At 30.5% G+C, this 21,926-nt stretch overlaps 1 protein-coding gene across 1 annotated transcript; it reads left to right on the top strand.

The window, feature by feature from the left end:
- The first annotated feature begins 5,662 nt into the window (after positions 1-5,662).
- LOC139525407 (bactericidal permeability-increasing protein-like) lies at positions 5,663-21,052 on the top strand. The gene is made up of 15 exons (XM_071320729.1): positions 5,663-5,858; positions 10,671-10,770; positions 11,613-11,738; positions 13,108-13,181; positions 13,604-13,758; positions 14,138-14,201; positions 15,034-15,128; positions 15,666-15,842; positions 16,407-16,481; positions 17,032-17,190; positions 17,776-17,843; positions 18,358-18,400; positions 19,090-19,153; positions 19,774-19,850; positions 20,612-21,052. The coding sequence occupies exons 1-15, from the start codon at positions 5,750-5,752 to the stop codon at positions 20,648-20,650; spliced, it is 1,425 nt and encodes a 474-aa protein (XP_071176830.1). The 5' UTR covers positions 5,663-5,749; the 3' UTR covers positions 20,651-21,052.
- The last annotated feature ends 874 nt before the right edge of the window (positions 21,053-21,926 follow it).

Genomic DNA, 21,926 nt, shown 5'->3' with positions numbered 1-21,926 from the left:
GATAAATGACAGGTGTTTATATTATACCTGCCGGACAGATATGTTCATCTTACAATATAGTACAAATAATTTAATTTGCTATATATATATATATATATATATATATCATATCTGAGATACTGACTTGAACTAGGAAACTTAACTTTGTGAATTATCAATGATTATGTGGTCAAATGAGAACTGTTAGATTGGCAGTATGACCATATAGTTGCACACATACAAAAATAGTTAGCATATAACTTATAATAGAGAATCAATTTAGCAAACAATTCTTCAAGTAGCTATATACATTGTAGTCACTCACTGAACTATAATAAAGAGGTTCAAGACAATCAGATTGAAACAGATAAATTGTAATATTGGAGCTAAAGATACCAGATGAACAGCAAACTCATAAATCAAAAAATAAACTTACAATTCCATGACTAAAACTAAAAAAGACATGCAAACAAATAAAAGTACACTAGAAACAACATAGAAAACTTAAGACCGAGCAACACGAACCCCACCAATTTTTTTGGTGTATATCTTTATTTTCCGTTTATACATTGATGTGGCCGTTAGTTTTCTTGTATATATTGTTTAACATTTGTCATTTCATGGCTTTTTCTTACTGATGTATGTATGTATAGTTTTTTTCTGATTGTAAAAGTGTTGTATCGTAAGCATTATTTCTTTTTCGTCATTTTGTATAGAGCTGATGTCTGATTACCAATCATACCTCCCTTTTCGCTTCTTTTTTTATGAATAATGACAACAGTTTGATGTTAATTTTCATTTATGTATGTACTATACATGTAACAATATATTATTATAAAACAGTATATACATGTATAATCTCATTCCATCATTAATATTGGTCATTGTTGGTATATATTTATCTTTAAGTTTAACATTGTACTGTGAAAGAGCTATCTTCTAACAGATACTTAGTATTTAGTATGGTTATTGTGAAATCACTGATTCAAAGGACAAGTTTCACTTATTGCCCTAATTGGCCTTAAATATAAACTTTAACATAAAGCTTCAAAAAGTTCACAATTTGGTTCCGTAAATGGGTCTATTTCAAAAGTCTTAACGCTCAATAAATCAGTTCTTTTCATAAAAGTACATCTTATGTTCAAAATTTTGTCAAAAGAAGATGATTTTGGGCAATTTTCAGACCCGAAATTAAGCCTTTAGGAATAAAGATTTGGCTGTCACCTACCATCCAAAATGTTTTGTGACCAAAAGAATCCAAATCTGATAGAATTCATCAATATAAAAACTTTTTGGATCTTGGATGGCAGCCAAGGTTAATTATGCCAAGAACAATTAAAGTTTTACCATAGTTATCTGTGGTATAATTTTCACAATTACATAAAATGTATTCAATGGTTTTGTTGTGTATGATTTACAAAAAGAAAAATAAAGATGGCAAGACCTGAAGGAGGCTGCCTGATTTTTTTAAGTGACATATGAACAACAGAGTCAGTGTGGGGCCACTAAGCTAAACTGCCCGCTTTGCACCAGCCAATATAAATGAATGCCTAGGGTGGGAATCGAACCCACATACACCAACTCTGTTGTCCCTATATTTTTAAATGAACAAAAAATTGTCAAGATCAAATTTAAAAAAATGTATAAATGTGTTAAAATTTAATTATCAAATTATACATGAAAATATCGGTTGATTTTCGGTGATTCAGATGTCTACATAGATTGTAGTCCCATAGGGTCCACTGTACAGCTACGTGAATATACAGCGTAAGAGGGTTTTAAATTGCGGAGGCAGATTTTTTTGGGGAGGAGGGAGCTGAAGGCACACCCTTTTTAAGGAGCTTCATGTATGGTAAATGCGTAGTCCTTTTTTTATATAGTTTTACCCGAAATGTTGACTGGCTAGACCCCTCCCCCTTTAAAACTCCTAGATTCTCATCCGATTTGATAGAAATCTAAACTGTTAACAAGGTTGCTTAAGTAATAACAGTTATGTTTGGGAATTAAAAATAGATAGGTTCCTTTAAATGTTGCTGAACATTTTGTTTAAATTATCTAGAATATACATGTACATGTGGTTTTGATCGTGGACATTTTAAATCCCTGTTAACTTAAAAGTTATGCGTGACTTGGGCTTCTGGTACAAATTTTTAAAAACATGGAATTATTCATGCAAACTCACAGAAAAATTCTTCAGATTTAAATTTCCACAAAATAATAAATAAACAAAAACATTTTAAACATTTAACATTTTGATAAAATAAAATAATACACTAACCCTTTGCAATGTTGCAGTTCAACTTTTAATTTGGGGTTCTGGAAAACCTTTAAAATATCTCTTGCAGTCATGGCTCATAGGTTTGTCTCAATAAAGGTAGGAGGGGTCCTGATCCCGAAATCCTGGGCTTAAAAACACGAAATCCTGAGGTCCGGAATCTAAATAAAGTTAAATCCCGGATCCCGTAATTTGAAAAAAAGAATTCCCGGATCTCGAAGGGGTAAATCCCGAAATCCTGAGCTTATAAACACCCGATCCCGGAGTCCCGATAAAGGTCCTATCCCCTCATTACACAATTTAAGTAATGCTGTAGAGTATGATTAGCACATGTCATAGAATTATCATATAATTTTGGCAATACATGTTATGTACAGTATGGTCAAAATTATACAATACTACATGGAAGACTTAAAAAAAGCAGGACAGTTACTCTATATTTATATCTCCAAAACTGTAAGGATTCTCCAAATATATCTTTAGGCTTGTAAATGGTACAGACAACGCCACTAATTGTGATTTACCCAAATTCTGACATTTCAGTGTAAAATAAGACACTTGATTTTACGAGCAAGAGTCATTATACACACTTAGAAAGGGTCCAACTCTATTGGAAGAATAAGAAGTCGAAGATTCTCTGAATATTACATAAAATACAATAATTTCAACCAATAAATATATATTAGAATTACTTACAAATTCATTAACAAAATCCGCGTTTTTTCCAGTCAAGGGACATAATTAATCAAATATACTAATGCAACAAACTAAGTCGGAGAAGGAGCGAAAATCCGAAACAGTACCTTAAAAACAGAAAATAGTTCCACGTGTGTGTCCAAGTGATCAATCTACTTGTTATTTACGAAGAAAAGAAATTTAACTCTAAAAATTGTTGAGATCTTTAAAAAAAAAAAAAATTGTTACAATAAAGAATGAACAAAAAGTAACCTTGTCTTTAAGGGCCTTGCAGGTTCTTGTTACTCCTACCAATCTGCTGATATTTTCAAAATGGCTGCGGAAGACGCGGCCTGATAAATTAATTTAATATTGTGTCAGATTAAATATTCCTGATTTTGCTACGTTAATATTTTAGACATATATGCTACAAACAGTTTAAACAGGTTACTTCAAATCAAATAATTGAATTATAATTACCTTTCTGTGTATAATTGCGTGAATTAATTTTCTCTCGTTTTCTTCAAGCTCGCTCTTGCCCACTTGATGAATATGCATTCGTGGTATTCATCCGCAACAACAATTTTGATATTGAAGATCGTTTGATTAATATACAAATATTTCTAACGACAAAACATTTTCATATTATAAATTTGCATTAAGAAAAATTAAAAAAAACTGAGTATCCATTGAAAACATGAATTTAAAAGAAGCGATACGGAATTTTATTCTGCACTATATAGGTCCGCGGGTCTATAATGTCGGTTATCATTCCAAAACTAATTATACATGCATCTCTTTGATCTTTGAAAAGTAGGCGATGGCAATACACCCGAGGCCCCTCAGGGGCCTCTGATGTAAAAAGGAGGTAGGGTGGGAGAAGAGGGGATGCTGATAAGTAAATGAATACATTTTTTAGTGATTAATTCATGCAAAACAATCCGTTTTGTCATAAATAAAATAAATATTACTGACGTGCGATATAGTGTTGTGGGCTATAATATTGCCACGTGCTCAACGCTCGGAACATGTGGGCGTTCTTCAAATAATTTTAATTGGCCAAAATGGGAGGAGTAAGCAATTAAAATTACTGTGTTAACAGGTTAAGCGATAAACCTCCTCCACCAATCACTTACTTATTTTTAATAATTATTTGTTTTGTGCATAGACAATAAATTAGAAGTTCTTAACACTAAGAAATAGGTTAACCCTCTTAGTGCGTAGCTAAATTTTAAAACATTGTCCAGAAACGGGACAATTTCAGTAAAAAATACCAAAAATATTAAATTGTTTTTTAGTCTTGAATAAATGCATGTAACTTAAATAATTGAGGAATTACTAGGATATAAAGTCAACATGTTTATTTTTCAAAAAATAACGTTACTTTCATGTCATTGCATAACGTCATAAGGTTAGAACGTCACGTCTTCAGCAAGTTTGGCGCTTTTCAATTAAATAAAGTCAAGCACTTTGCAATGCTAAACAGAAAAAGTTTTTTTTCACCGAAGCGTAATACAACCACAAAAAACTAGCGAAATCGTTAAAAGAACTATTTGAACCCTATACAATTGGTCTTTCTTATACATGTCATTAAGTTTGAGGCATTAAAGGGAAACTTCGCAAAAAAATCAAAAATTGATATTATTTTAATACACAAAGGACATATATGTCCTTCCCGCAGTAAGCCAGGGGAGGACACATATGTCCTTCCTGCAGTAAGAGGGTTAACCGATAAAATAGCAGTTAACCGATAAAAAAAGCGGTTAACCGACATATTAATAGCGATTAATCGGTATAAATAGCGGTTAACCGATATATAAATAGCGGTTAATCGATAAAAATAGCGGTTAACCGATAAAAATACCTTTTGAACCAAATGGTACACCATAATAAATTGTGATTAATATCAATTCAGGAACAAGTCTACTACTACCGAAAGGGGCGCAATTGTTACCCATAGGAATATCTACAACCTGCCAATAAGCTTTTTGATATTTTCATCCTTTCTTCAGCAAAATTATTTTTTTAATATTACTTATTAATATCTTCTAAGCATTACTGTTGAAAGAATTTTCATCTTAATAGTATAGGTGTAGAATCTCATATTTTGGGGACGTTGCTTAGATAATTAACCTAGGTCTACTCGGTAAATGGCTATACCTATAATCATGTTTTTGTTTCAATAAATCCTTCAAAGGAAAGTTGAAGAAATTTGGTTTTTGTTTCCATTTTATAGCGTGTGCATTTCCTTTGCTCTACCAAGCAGAATCCTGGATAGTTTGGAGGTTGATTCAAACCCATTTTTTTATGGACTCAATATGGATTAAAAATCAAATTAGTGTACCTATACCGTGACAATGAAGAAGGATAGGGCTACAAAATAAACACAGTATAGACATATTTTACTTGATCATAAAAAAACGTAGGTGAAAAAACTGTCAAAATAGGTGCAATTTGGGTACCGTCACGTTATCTATATAATAAAACATTTTTTTTAATTAGATATATCTTATTAATAAAAAAACATAAAATACAAATTTCTTTATATCTAATTAAAAAAAAATGTTTTCTTGTCGCTAAATAGTCTTCTTGTCGCTAAATTTATGCTTGTCGCTTCTTGACGCTTCTTGTCGCTAAATTTATGCTTGTCGCTTCTTGACGCTTCTTGTCGCTAAATTTATGCTTGTCGCTTCTTGACGCTTCTTGTTGCTAATTAGTGAGGCCCATATTTTCGGATTGAATTCCCGTTCGGATTATCTTTGGTCTTTTCCTTTGGAGTAGAAAGTTCAGGAAGAAGGAAAACAAAACTGACTACAACTTATGAAAACTATGAAGTTGTACGTTATATGTGTTGTCTTTATTGTATCTCTGGCAGAAGCAAAGAATCCAGGTCTTAAAACAAGAATTACAGATGCTGGTTTAACTTACGGTAAAACTAAAAGTCTAAAGCAGTGAAGAGAAAAAATATATCGTCGTGTCATATGTTTTCGTATGTCATATGTTTTCGTATCAACCACATTTCGTCGGTTTCGACTGCATACGCGTACATTGTGGCATGTTTTTCTGTTTCTATATTTAGAACAACAACACCACTACAACTTGATATATTTAAAACATATTCAACGTCGCTTTTTAAAGACGTTAGAACAAATTAAATAAAACTGACCTATTTAGCCATTTTTATTTAATGTCAAAAATACGCATCACTAGAATAGTTGTGGAAAAAAATTCTGAAGGGTTAAAATAAAGTCCAGATATGTTTTTTGCAAGTCAGACACCTGATCTTCAAGACATATGACTGTCATGTGTTTTTTTGGCCGTTTTAATTACAAACCATCGAGTTAAAATTAGCAGGGTTCTTATATAAAATGGTTGTTCAAAATCTAACTATTCAATATTTCATTGACAATTTTTTTTTATACATCCTTGATACATGAAGATGAAAACAGTCTTAACTTTTTATATTTAATCATAAATTTTGAAAACTGCATTTTATTTTAGAAAAAATAATGTATTTTGTACAAACCAGGTGCCAATCTGAAAATTAATCAAAATCTAAAAATTTCATCACACGAAACACCAACCTTACACTATTTACTAGTAATTTTTAGTACTGAAAAGTATTTAATAACTTTTTTTATGATTCAAGCGATCACCAGAACCACGACTTTAGAAAAAATTTATTTCCGGATTTTGTAGTCATTTCCTGTCCGTGTACTGATCCAATTTTTATTTCATACGAAAACATATGACGCCGTTTTTTTGACATACAAAAATCGCAAAGTAATCGGAAACAGTAAAAAATCGTAGAAATCATTGACAAAAAAACTAGATACCTAAAATCAATCTACAGGACATGCTTTTTAAATCTGAGTAAACACCTAAATAAAAACTCAACAGTAAAAACCGTAAGCAGTGAAAATTGTTATTAGTACGAAAACACATTACACGATGATAAACATTGATGTTTATCTGTTTATCACGGAAAGTCCCTGTGGTTCATAGTTGGATCCAAACAGGTAGGGGACCCGGACCCCTTTTTGTGTGAAACATTTGGTTGATTATAAAGGGAATCACTGAATCATGACTGGAGTGGGTCCCCTCTTAACCCTCTTGCTGCCGAGTTTTTTTCTTGCTTTGTCGCGCCAAAAGCATCTTTTTTTATCTTTCTTGTCTTAAAATAAAGTGAAAATAATATACCAATTGCTATTCTAGCTTTGAAGGCGACTTTGTTTTATCTTTGTCAAGTGAAATGCATAAACGATTCTTAACCACCTATAAAATACTAAAATATTTATTCTCGTTTTTTTTATTAGGTAGTTGGTAAATACTGTAAAAAAAAAACCACTCAAATCATTATATATATATATAAACGACAAAACAACGACACCCAATAGAGAATGAAAATAAAAACAAAGCGTGTACAAATTAATAAAAATAAATAAAATCTCCGAGCAGCTGTTCTATGATTCTATGAACTATTTCTTGTTGTAAAGTATCAAATGTGTCAGATTAAAATTATCATGATTTCAATCCTTGTTTCTGTAGGCGAGGAAATATTTTTTATATAAAAATTATTATCCATATTCATTTTGCTTATTTTTTTATCATGTCTATTATTATTTTGTTGACCACTTATTGCTCAAAATTTTAGAGAATACGCATAAAAAAACATAGTAAAAACGAAGGAAGAAATTCTCTAAAATGAATTTCTATTGTCTACAAGTGAACCTAAATCAATAATAATTCATTTTCATTTACTATAACGTACACACTGTAATTGACATACACGAAATATCTTTAAAATCTGTTAACTGATAAATTGTTCTCTTTTCAACGTTCAGTGGCAAATATTTCATGCATGATTAAGGACGTCTGAAATTCAATTTACAAGATAAATCTATTGCTCAGTGGGTCCTACAAAGTAAAAGATCTGTGGTGAATGCCAGAAAAAAAGAGGTTGCTACTGGGAAAGGATATCTATGATATATATGATAGGAATAGAAATCATTGTGTCTACTACTAATTTAACATCCCCCATGATTTCGAATGAAAATAAACATTTTTAAGTCAGTGCTTCCATGATGAAACAGGTTTAAAATGAATTGAAATATCGTATGGCAATGCAAGTACAAACATGTACATCGGTTAACATGTGCGTACTTTTACAACAACAAAAAAATCCTAGCTGAGATTTCAATCGTGGTATTTGAGCCCTAAATAAATTATCCAGTTCTTTTAAATAAAGCGTGTATGGTGTATTGTGAATGAATATTAATATATTTCGCGTAATCCAGTTTAACAGATTCCTTTTTTATGATTATTTATCAGGGATAAGATTTTTGATTTATATGAGATATTCTGATTGATAGATGTACGAAAAAAAGGTAAAACGAATTTCTCGAAAGAATGCAACATTTTACATGGAAATGACGAACTAGATCATTAGTAAACACGTTAAATAAGTTGGTATTAAAGTACTAACAAGCTTATGATGCTGTATCATTTCTTGACATCCGTTTTAAGTATACTTTTAAAGCATTTTATTCAGTTTGATTCATTCCCCCCAAAATCGCCCTTTTGACGCCGTCTTTTGACGTTGTCAGTGCCCCTGAGTATTGTGACGTTACAATGGACCTTTGACGTTCTACACAATCAACAAGATTTGTGTGTAGAAGCCATAAATGTCCCTTTGGCAGCAAGAGGGTTAATTCAGTCGATGCCCCCCCCCCCCCCCCTTTTATAGAAAGTTCTGGATCCACCACTTGCACTGATTTTATTTTTACCTAGTGACAATTTTTCATGCATTTTTCAATTTAGACATAGTAGATACAACAAACTAACTGGACATGCTTTTCCACATTCTTTAGTTAGCTTGGATGAAATGATGAATATTATGGGAAAATTGTAGTTTTTGTATGCAACAATCCTTATGGCATAAAGGGAAGCAGGACAAATCGCCCCACTGGCAAAACGCCCCACACCAAATCGCCCCACTTTTTCACCCAACTATAAGAAAAATTAAAAAAATCGCCCCAACCTGGGTAACCAACTCGCCCCACATTTTAAAAAAAATCGCCTCACTTGTGAAAAGGGTTAAATCCAGTTAATTTTTCCCCTGTCAACTCGCCCCACTTATTGAAAAAAGGAAAAATCTACTTCTATATATGTAATTTTCAGGTCTACATACTAGCCGCACTTAAATGAAAACTTATTTTGATTTTTGAAATCTACACAGAATACAAAAAAAAACGAAATTTATTAAACTTTTTTAACATTCTTAAAATATAATTGCAAATACATTTTTGTATCATTATTGGAGAATAACTTTATACTTGTAAGCTTAGTTATTTGTATAACAATTGAAAAGAAACCTGTTAATTGTATCATAATCATACTATTGATGTGTGATTAACATTTATATATAACTTTATTACAAAAACAGAGCTTTTAACAGCAATTTGATTTTATAGCACTTCACTTTGGTGTTCAAAGGTATTGACGTGGACAGGGACAAAGATATACAACGGGATTGCATCTTTTTTATAAGTGGTTTATCTATTTGTAATGAGTGGGGCCAGTTGACAGACCGTATTTCAGAGGGATTTTAACCCTTTTCATAAGGGGAGCATGTTATCATAACTATTTGCAATGGGAGTTTACCCTTTTCATAAGTGGGGCGAGTTGGTAAACAAGAGTGGGGCGATAAGGTGTGGGGCGATTTGCCAGTGGGGCGATTTGTCATGGATTCGCATAAAGTCACCTCAGTGATTTATCATGATTATTACAAGCTTAAGGATTGTGGCACTATCCCACATGATACAGATAAAATTTACATTTCAATGCTCTCCACCACATGTACAATGATGTAGGCAATGAGGGCATTAAGTGCTACCCTTGACCTTCCGTCTATATAAATCTGTTTCCATATTCGAATCCAAATTTAATGAAACTCATACACAATCATGACAATGCCTAAGAAGTTAAACTCTTGGACAATGTTCAAATTTAGACAGTGAATCACTTATATTTATAATCTTATTGAAAATATTGAAATGGACCGGCCGGTTACATAAGTACATAGTATTCCAACTTATATTATACAATAATAGCCTTTGTATGAGGTCGATACAAGGACATATTGACCTGAAAGAAGTATATTGACTGAGGACGAAGTCTGAGGTCGATATATTTCTTTGGGTCGGTATATCCTATATTGACCTCATAAATAGGCTATAATTGTTATATTATTAATTACCGACCATATTTGTATCATGATTGTCATTTAATTTTGTTGGAATGTTATTGTCTCCTAGACATTAACTACATAAATTTATTATTTCCAAATTCGTCTACCTTTCTTTTTTTTTTTTATACATCTTATGTATTTCATTGTATTTGAAGACTTTTTTTTCTTCATAGATATTTTTCTTATTTATAAAACTTAAAAATTAACAATATCATGAAATTCTTTACACAACCTCCCAAAGTATGTTGTTTTTTTGAAATTTTAAAAATAACCGTGCAATATGCTTTTTGCTATTAGCCGTTTTTTTTTATCTACTTTCGAAAATATAGTTAATTAACATGTGACTATCCCTGAACAAATCAAATTAGTTAAAATATATACAAATTAATAATATCAGAACATATATTGAATATTATCCATGACTGTAAGTTCATATACAATCTCTGACTGTTTCTTTGTATATTTATCATTCTTGTTCTTCTTTTATTTTAGCTAGCCAAGTAGCTATTGAACAACTATCAAAAACTGCTAAAGGTCAGAAAATTCCGGACCAGAGTGGGCGTTCTGGTGATGTTAGTTATGAATTATCAAAGTAAGTACATTTGTACAATGTATTAAATGATTTTTAGTTTTTAATGGTGGTTAAGTGTACATGTTATAGTAATGACTTACTCAGGGCAGAGATGAATGTCTTGCATTATTTTGAACATAACCTAAAAAACAAGCAAGAAAGGAGAAGGTATGATTCAGTCACTTTCTTGTACCTCTGAGATTCCTATATGACAAAGGGGTAGCATATTACCCTTCATACAAGTACAGAACATAAAACAGTTCATCTATCATTTTATCACATATGCTATGTATGCACGATATGTATGTGATGTTAAAATATTTATTGTCATGTCTGACATAGGTATACCTTCAGCTTTCAAATGACTGATTAGCAAACATAACCATGATAAGTTAGATAAAAAAATGAACCTATCATTTAGAAAATATTTTAAAATAAAAATCATATTTTCCAGATACATGTAATTTGCTAAAAATGTCATTGCCAAGTTAATGATAGAGATATAGGCATTTTATAGGACTCCTATTAAGGAGGTGGAATGCTATGATTTTTAGAGGGCAATAAATTAGGAAAACACATCTTTTAACCATTTGATATTTGAATATCATGAATATGCAGAATATTTGAGAGAAAAAAAAATGAAGTTTTAAGCTTTTAACAAACAAGTTTATGTCATTATTTTGTAATAGAATTGTCTGCATTACACAGTTAATTTATACATTCTGTACCTTTTGTATTCTACAGGTTATTTGGATAGTTTCGGTAGACTATCCATTTATATGTAAATTGTTAGATATTTAACTGCATTGTCATAGATAGTTTTAGTTAACAATCAGTTGACATGTATTGTTTGATATTTTCAGTGTGGTGATAGATAGTTTCAGTAATCCATCCAGTAGTATAACAGTAACAGCAGATGGACTGAATTGGAAATCTGATGGATTAGGACTGTCCATTACTGGACACTTCCATTACAAATATCATGGCATGTAAGTGTAACTTTGTAAAATAAAGCCATTAGTTTTCTCATTTGAATTGTTTTACATTGTGAATTCGGGGCCTTTTATAACTGACTATGCGGTATGGGTTTTGCTCATTGTTGAAGGCTGTACGGTGACATATAGTTGTTAATTTCTGTGTCATTTTGATTTCTTGTGGAGAGTTGTCTTATAAGCAATCATACCACATCTTCTTTTTTTATATTTTTAAGTTTGTTAAGTATAAAAAATGAAAATTGTACATCATTCATTTGTGATAGTTTTTGTAGTTATTTTGAAAAAAGAAATGAAGCTCATCAATTGATAATTTGTTTTATTTCCATTCATATGTATACACATTTATTCTTTTAATGCATTTCTTTTATTGAGTTAGAATATATGTGCCAAATTAAGATTTGTATTAGGCTCAAGGTCCATGGACTGTCTTTATTTTTTTTACATATATATGATATTTGTATTTCTATTGAATATGATTTTATTTTTTAAATATAACTGAAAAAAATCAGATTCAGAACATTCAGTTAGAGGTTATCTCCCTTATTATGACAAGGTAGTTAAAAGACCACAAAAGAACATAATAATTCACATTCAGGACAGATGTCAGACTACAAATAAATTCATTGTTCTTTTTTGGCATATTAAGCTTGTCTAACATAGGAACAGTAAAAAAGAAAGAATTTTGATATGTTTACCAGTTGAACAGCTACCAAGCAAACACTAAAAGGACAAGAAATTGAAAAATTAGCATCAACAAAACCACATTTGATTTAAAAAAAATAACCAAAAATGATTTATCTTGTCATCCATAATGAATCTTGTTTTGATGAAATTGTTTTATACTTACTTGTATGCTTAATTATTAATTATTATACCCCCGCTTTAAAAAAGGGGGGATATACTGTTTTACCTCTGTCTGTCCTTCTGTCAGTACGTCAGTCAGTCCGTCCGTCTGTCCCATGAATATTTTTCGTCGCATTTTTCTCAGGAACTACAATACAAGGATTTCTGAAATTTGGTTTCAGGGTTTATCTAAGTCAGCTATACTGTGTGATGCGTTTTCAGATTGATCATTTGACAACTTCCTGTTTACCGAACACTTGTATGATTTTACACATGATAGCCAAGTTGAAAATTTTCGTCACAGTTTTCTCAGGAACTACAATACAAGGATTTCTGAAATTTGGTTTCAGGATTTATATAAGTCAGCTATACCGTGTGATGCGTTTTCAGATTCATCACTGGACAACTTCCTGTTTACCGAACACTTGCATATATTTACACTATTAATATTATCCACTTGCGGCGGGGGTATCATCAGTGAGCAGTAGCTCGCAGTTTCACTTGTTTTACTTGATTGCAGTATACCAATATCAGATAGTGGTAACATAGATGTGTCTGTCAGTAGAGTCAATTTCAATGTTGGAATTTCTTTAGGTAAATATTTTTTAAAATAAAGCAGCTCAGTTTGTATCTGACTGATCTTAAGCAATTGGTAAACAAGAATATTTTATGTCACAATAAATATACATAAGGTAGGAATAAGTTATCTTTAAATTTTGTCTCTTTAGCAGTGTTAAACACAATTAAAAAGTTTTTCATGGTATGATGAAGTCAAACTACTCATTTTCTTTACAATACAAGTTTCAGTATTATAACTTTCATGTTGGTAAATTTAACATCTTTCAATTCTGTTTTTCGCACATGATCAGTAACCTATTTTAGTTGAATTCTTGCCAGATGTTTCATATATTACTGGACTAAGCAATAGTAATTTCATTGATGTTACCACTATTTTCCAGTTAATTATACATGTTTTACCACTGGTATGTCATATGAATAATTTTGTTTGTTTTTAGGAGTGGATGGCACAGGACGACCAAAGATAGCTTCCAGTGGATGTAGTTGTGGTATAGGTTCATTAGATGTCCACTTTCACGGTGGTGCTGCGTGGATTTACAATCTCTTTAAAGGAGTTGTTGAGGATGCTCTAAAGAAACAACTAAATGGACAGGTAGAGTGTAAATAAATATATTCAGTGGAACTTTTTAAAGCTTGATTCTTCGAAATGAGATGATAGATATTGATCAGGTTCTGTTTAGTCACTTTATCAACAGAGTCCTGTTTATACATTGTACATGTTATAAAGGTTTCTTTGTTTTACAAACTAGAAAAAAACTATAAAGATATATTTATTGTTCAAAAGAATAATGAAATCGTTTAAATTTATAAATAATTAGCATCCTGAAATGAATACAATACTAAGCAGTGATATTTTTTTTCAACATTAATAAATTTTTTTCTTTGATACAATTTGATTAATTGCTTGATAGAATATTTCAATTATGCTATGCTAGTTTCACATTAAATAAATATATATATATATATTTCAGTTATGTACCATTATAGATAAGGCTGTGAATACAGATGCCAGTCAGGCATTGGCTAAACTGAAAGGTAATAATGTTGATATCTTGCTAGTTACAAAGGAAATCAGTTATGGCACAAGCTTAAACCTGTAAACATGCTTGACATTCTACATGAAATAGTAACTGCTCATTTAGCATTTGATTATACATGCAACATGAACTCAGTTTGTATATGTAAATGAACATTTAAATTTTCTTATGCATTTTTGATAGAATAGAATAAAATGGTTTCTTTTACTTTTTTCTTTAAGGACACAAAAAAGGATAATTAAATAAGTGTGTTTATTGTCAAAAATCATGGAATTTGCCAAATCTTAATCTGGAGATACCAATTTTATATCCCCAATTACTACTTGACCCCTTTAAGGCTTAATACAATGCATTGAAACTTACTTAGAATCTTCAGCATCCAATGCCATTATGCACCTCTTATTTTTTGGCTTATAAGATTTTTTTTGGGGTGTCTCTTTAAAAAGTGAATATTTGATTGACTTTTTAAGGTGGTACCTAACACTACAGGGAGATAACTCTGTAAAATCAGCAGAACGTTTTAATGACATTGTGTTCATATGGGAATATTAAGCTTCTCAGTGATCAAAGTAAGTGTTTGTCAAACTGCTATATATCCAGTGTAATTTTTCTGATTAAACGGTTGGTTCAAATTTTTTGAAAATTTATATTTTTGTCAAAGGGTCAAAGTAAATACTTTGTAAAAATTTTAAGAAAATTAAACGAGCCAAATTAATTTTAGTTAAAGTGTTAGGTACCACCTTAAGGGGTGAGAGTATCATTTAGTTAGCTTTGGTTGCTGTCTAGTGATTTGTTTATACTGAATATATAAGATATTGATTTTTTTTCAGTAACAGTAGACATAGCTAAGATGTTCATGTTGGATTACAGATTTATTAGTAAACCAGCATTTAATCCAGGACATTTTCTGGAGACATACCATAAGGTAATAGCTTATAAAATATCTCCACATCAAACAACAGTGCAGATATACTATTTTTATAGGAGCTTACAATGCCCCAAAATATACATTAAATGGAATATAGCATTGTAAGTATGTACTATCACACATTTCAATAAGGATTTTTAACAGCAAGGTTTTGGAACAGTGTGGACCAATTTAATTTTGCAGGAGTTTTATATGCCTCTTGCAATAACAATTATATGGATACTAACATTGCTAGCAATTTCATCATCATGTCTACATTTTTTTGATATTTAGGAAAAATTCCTGCAAAATAATTTTTTTGAGTTATTGCCCTTGGAAAGATAGAATATGTGCATTAGCAGGAATATTCGGATGCTATAGTTTTATTAGGTATTATTTTATTTTAGAACAAAACCCAAAATTACTATAATTTACATGAATTTTATTGTAAGGATACATTTTTGACAAGCAGTATCAAATAGGCACTTTTATATAACACAACAGCACACAGATCTAGAAAATCTGTTCAGTCTAAATATATCATTATATTTTTAGGGAGAAGTTTATTGGACAGACAGCATGACCGAGGCACCATTTGACCCCCCTTCCATGCCATCAATAAGCAGTACAAATAAGATGTTCTACATTTCCATGTCAGATTATGTGTTTAATTCATTGGCCTATGAAGCTCAAATTCACAAGATGTTACAGTACAATCTTACACAGAAAGATGTAAGTACTTTTATCAATGTACTAAATGTTTCATATCAAAGAGCATTAAGTCCTGTCTTGAAAAAGTAAATATGCCAGAAAAGACTTAGGTATCAAAATGAGCTGTATTTTTGTAGGCATTAATTTTCCTAAATAAATAAATGGAATAATGTGACTGAGTGAGTATCACAATAATAAAATGCATACATTTATTTTTCATTTATCCTGTTATTAATCCCTTCTTTACTTATCCAAAGGCAGGAATAACTTGTGGATTATTCAAATTATAAACTGATCATTCTTGAAATTAGAAAAATATTAAAACATATGATATAAATAAATATCTTGGACACCATAATATTAAAATTTCTAGTTAGATCAAGAATGAATTTGGAAACTATTTTACAATATAATAATACAAATGGAACAAATGACTAGTACAAACACAGCACACATGATTAATGCAAAACATTTAAAGGATATTTTGTTCTTGTTTAATTAAAATTATGACAACATTAAGGAATCATGCATATTTTCAGTATAATTTTAAATTTTGCTGATAGTATTTTTTTTGGGGAATTACAGCTGCCAGCTAAAGAAAGAGGTTTTCTAAATACCACCTGTGTCGGAACACCTTGTATTGGACAGGTTATACCTCAAGTAAGTAAGATTATTTCCTTTATAAGACTATGGCTTTTAGCACTACTATTACTGATGACTTTACAGGCTATATTATTCAGAAATTCTGTAAATTCAGAAATTATTACTATTTTGTCATTTTAGACTTAAATGCAGTTTTTATTTTTGCAATATTGAGAAAAATAATGTTTTATTCAAAATGCAAGTTTCAATTATTGTGATTATAACCCCGTCACATTTTTTCACTATAATAAAACATTGCAATAATTTCTGAATTTACAGTAAGCATAAGTTAAAAAATTGTGTCACAAATGTTAAGAAGATAAATGTTAAATGAAGAAGAAAGTATACTTTAACAGTATACTTCATTTTTGAAAGAAATTGTGTTGAAAATCTATTTACATATTGGTAGTTTTAAATTCTATTTTGTAATAGACATTTCATGCAAAAAAAATTATCACTATATATAGCACCTATAACTTTTCTTCTAATACATGTATTGACCTCTTGAAATTCTAATTGTTGCAAAGAATAATGATTTTACTAGTAAACATACAATATTTGTTTTTAGATCGGAAAGAAGTATCCAAATAGAGAAGTTGCAATGTCTATGTCCAGTGATTTCTCACCGAATATGTCCGTTTCTAATGGTAAAGTGAATGTACTAGGTGGTGGAACCATCAACATGTTTACTGTCCAGGGAGATACATTCTTATTAACATTAAATGCTGTAAGTTTTTTAGAATAGATAATACAATTTCATAAACACCTATATTATTTGGGAAGTTTACTGTATTTAGTTGTCATTCCCTATAAGTATTATATATCGAATGGAAACAAGATAAAAAAAACCTGATTGCTCTATCATTAGAAACATATTTTTTCGTGAGTGATTTAATAATCAACCTCAGATAAAATTGAGATGGAAATGGGGAATGTGTCAAAGAGATAGCAACCCGACCAAAGAGAAGAAAACAGCTAAAGACCACCAATGAGTCTTCAACACAGCGAGAAAATCCCCCCACCAAGAGGCTGCTTCAGCTGGCCCCTTAACAAATATGTGTAGTAGTTTAGTAAAAATGGATGTCACACTCAACACCAAAACATATAAATTAACTTAAAAAAACAACATACAATACTAACAAAGGCCAGAGGCTCCTTACTTGGGACAAGAGCTCCCTAAAAGATTTATGTGTAAGTGGAAGCAAAGTTTTTACACAGTAACAACCAGCATGTGCTAGTTGACATATTACATGTATTTTTATTGTATTTAAAATCTTCAAGTATGAATTATTTATTTTATCATATGTTTTAGACCATGACAGCATCTGTTTCACTGAACATTAAGAGTGAGAAGATTTATGGAAGTATTAGTGACATGAAGTGAGTAATAACATATTTAGATCATCAAGGTTAATAAAAGTAAGGACATTTTGTATTAAATCTTTTGATTTCATTAAACATAGAATATGTAAATTACCGTTTGTAACAATTAAAAACTTTGCTGGCTATCTGTGAATAAGGCATTTAGTTATAAGGTATCAAAGGGAAAATAACACGCACACTCTTTATTTTAAAGTCGTATGGAGTTAATCACCCTAGATTACAGATCAATAGCTTCTCTAAAAAATGTGTATGATTTATACGGTTTCTATGAATATCTCCTCTCCACAGCTCAAAATAATGAAAATTAAATTCTAATTTAAAATCTATTTTTTTTTATAATACTGTATAAATTATCCACTGCATACTTTAAAAAAAAAATACCAAAAAAATAAATTGTTTGTGTTATTCCTCTTTTGTCAACTTTTTCACTGTATCATATGCCTATCATACATTTGTGTTAATAAATATTGAAACTTTATAATAAAGTATGTGTATTTCTCACTTTTAACAGACTCAAACTTCATGTTGTCAAGTCTAACGTTGGACAGATCAGTGTAAGTATTAACTCATTGACGGGGTTACAAGTGTGAAAGAGTGACCTTGGATGCCACAGACCTTTGTTTGCTTGTCAATTTACAATTGATTGATTGGTGTTTCAACCCTATTGTGCTATTTTTTGGTGGTCATTTTTAATTGGTGGAGTCCAGAGAGAGAACCACAACCTTCAACCTTCGAAAACAATTTTTGTCAATTAAGATTTGAGTCTAGTGAACCTGCTGCACATGGGATTTGAACTCACAGCCTCAGTGTTGAGTGGATAGTGAAATTGTAGTTTGACTTCTTAGATTATTTACCGAATTTACATTTGAAAATATTTGTGAATGTTTGCATCTGTACCATCTTTCCCTCACTGTGAAGACTTTATATGGTTCATCCAATAGTGTTATTATCATATTATATAATCTTAGTTTGTCTATTGGAATAGTTATTAATGGTCAATGACATTTCAAAGAAGACCTTGGTTTATTAAAATTTAAATGATAACTGTTTGGAAGACACAAAACTGATTTATATCAGGGAAATGTTGGAACTACCCAACTTTTCTATACATCAAAGATTACCTATGTGAAATATATTTACACACATTCTGTGAGAAAACAGTGAGATATTCAAAAAGTAAATAAACAGGTGAAGTAAGTGTTTGTATACATCACTAATCTAAACAACATATTCTATATTTTAGGATACAGTGTTGAACTTTATAGCTAACACAGCAATAATTGCATTTGCTGAACCACAGTTGAATAGTAAGTAAATATTTATTTACATGTTTAGTGCATTTATATTAAAATTATGAAAACACCATTTTATTTCTTGGGGAAAAAAGCTATGTGCAAGCAATGAATGTTCCCGCTTGATAAAAACATGCATGGATGTTTTCAGAAATTTGCCGTTTTCCTTGATATAACATTATGGACACCTATTTATGGACACAGTCTGTACTTTATCTCTTGTAAAAATGATGCTAAGTAGTTTTTGATATTTTTAGATAATAATCAATGCAATACCTTTGCATAGGACAATAAAATATTCATAGGGAAATCCACAATGCAATAGCATTAAAAACATCTTATCAAATTATATTTAAATATTTAATACTTGAGCTGTTGAGTTGTAGCTTGTAAGCAATTTCAACATTTTCCAAGCTGCCACTTTCTGTTTGTCATTAGTTTGAAATTTTACAACACTGTCAAATCCAAATCATAGTCAAAGTTTCCTTGCTTCAATGAAAGGGAATGATCAGTTATGCTCCAGTATACAAGTAAACTTGCATGAAGGAGTTTTAAAATAAGCAGAACTTTTAAGCAATAGTATGATTATAATGTATACCAAACATAGTGTTTGATACAAGTATATTTGTTTGTAGAGCTTGGTGCTAATGGTATACCCCTACCAGTGACAAACAATGTACATTTTGTCAACACAGAAGTCACTCTTGTTAAGGTTAGTACTTTGTATATAACTAATTAAGTTGAAATTTAAGATGGAAATCAACAAAGGAAAACAATAGTGCCAAGACAATATTGCAATATAAAGAAGTTTGTTTGAAAATTGTATTCTTTAAAACTGAAAAGAAATTGATAATCATAAAATCGGAAATGGTAGTCTTTCTCTTGCAGAAAGGATTTATTAAAATTTATTTTAAATGTTAAATGATGTTGACAGGTAAGGACCTTCATATTTATTTAAAGTAGATTCCCTTCATTTGGAAACAGGACCAAATTTTGGATGACATTTAACTCACCAAATTTTCGGTTAAGATAGTTTATTGTTAGTGTATTTTTAGGACATTGATATAAATGATTGGTTAGAAAAGAATTTGCCCTCTTACAGCTCATACATTTAGGAAATTACTGTACTGTAGTTTAAGCTCCCAAGGCATCAATTGGGCATTTTATAGTCCCAAATTAAGTTTACTGGTAACACGTTAACAGAGACAGTAAACAAGTATTTGCATTCATCTTTAATACTTAAAATACAATATTGTTATGAAACTGATAGGAAACATTGTTAGATTACATTTAAAATCTGCCATACATCATCTGTGCATGCATGTGCAATTTCTTAGCATCAATTGTAAATTGATGCCATGAAAATTGACTTCATTATCCAATCAAAATGTAAGTTACAAATGATATTGCATTAGAATTATATACATATATGTACAGTTTGTTAGATTAATTACAATTTGGTATGTTTTATAGGACACACTGATGATTGGAACAGATCTTAAGTACCAATAAAGTAGAGACACCAGTAATCACTTACAACACAAATGAATTTATAGTGGAGAAGAAGAAAGATCAGTAATATGTGACAACAAATTCACATTTCTGTTATGTTTTTAATATGCTCAATTAGAAAGTATTGAATCAGACACAGAGGTAATACTTCAAAAATTCTTAGTAACTTTTGTTTGATAATTTTAGATAAGTGTGTTCCAATATTTGTTGCATTCATTGATTATTTTTAGGGAATTTAAATTCTACGGAAACAATATAATTTAAATAGGTTTGTACCAAAGAATTTACCAGAAATCGGAGAAGCTTGCAATTGTATCTGTGACTAAATGTACTTTCACCATATTTTATTCACTGCTTTGTAAATAATGTCAGATCTGAAAGTTTTATATTTTTTATACAAAATTAAACATTCCTCTTGAATCTATTGCACCTTTGTAAAGATGAAATCAAATCTTGCAGGTTATTTTTGTTATTTTTTAGGTCATTTTTATACATAGTTGTATGCAATTTTCTATGTTGTTGTTGATTTTCAAAGGTGCTTACCAGAAATAATATAAAAATATATTTTATTGATGTGTTTTTGAACCATATGAAACTTGGATCCAGATAACTGGTACCCACATCGATGAATAAATCCCTACACAGCTACTTTTGCATAGGTGCTATTTCTGTAGCAAAAAAATGTAGTACAATGTACTGAAAATCTACTTTTAATATTCAGTACTATTTTGTTACTTAAGAATTATTGTAATATTTAGGTACCTGTTTTTTACAGTACTTGATTTGTACATTAAATTTAAGTACTACAGATTTTTGGTTGCATGGTTACATTTTCAGCATTTTGAAAGTTTGTCTATTTCAATTCTCTTAAAGTTATGATGTTCAAACATGGAATACTGTGATCATTTTGGGTATTTATTTATACCAATATTTTAAGTACAAATCAAGTACTGGAAAATACAAGTACCTAAATATTACAATAATTCTAAAGTAGAGAAATTGTACTAAATATTAAAAGTAAATTTCCAGTACTAGAGTGGGGGGCCCATATTCGCCGGGGACACAATTTCGCCGTTTTATGATTTTGAGGTGTAAACACTTCAAAGGATGGCTGAAATGGAAGAAATATGCCAATAAATTATAATTTTATAACAAATATGATTATTTTTTAAACTTAAACAAAATTACGGCACTTACTGCAAAAGATTGAAAAACGGACAACGATTTTCGGTCAATTTCCTGAGTGAAAAACAGGATTTTCATAGATTTTTTTCTT

This window comes from Mytilus edulis, chromosome 5 (genome assembly GCF_963676685.1).
Source record: "Mytilus edulis chromosome 5, xbMytEdul2.2, whole genome shotgun sequence".
In the NCBI taxonomy this organism is placed as follows: Eukaryota; Metazoa; Mollusca; class Bivalvia; order Mytilida; family Mytilidae; genus Mytilus; species Mytilus edulis.
The sequence above is the reverse complement of the archived record's forward strand: the minus strand, read 5'-3'. Positions and strand labels throughout refer to the sequence as shown.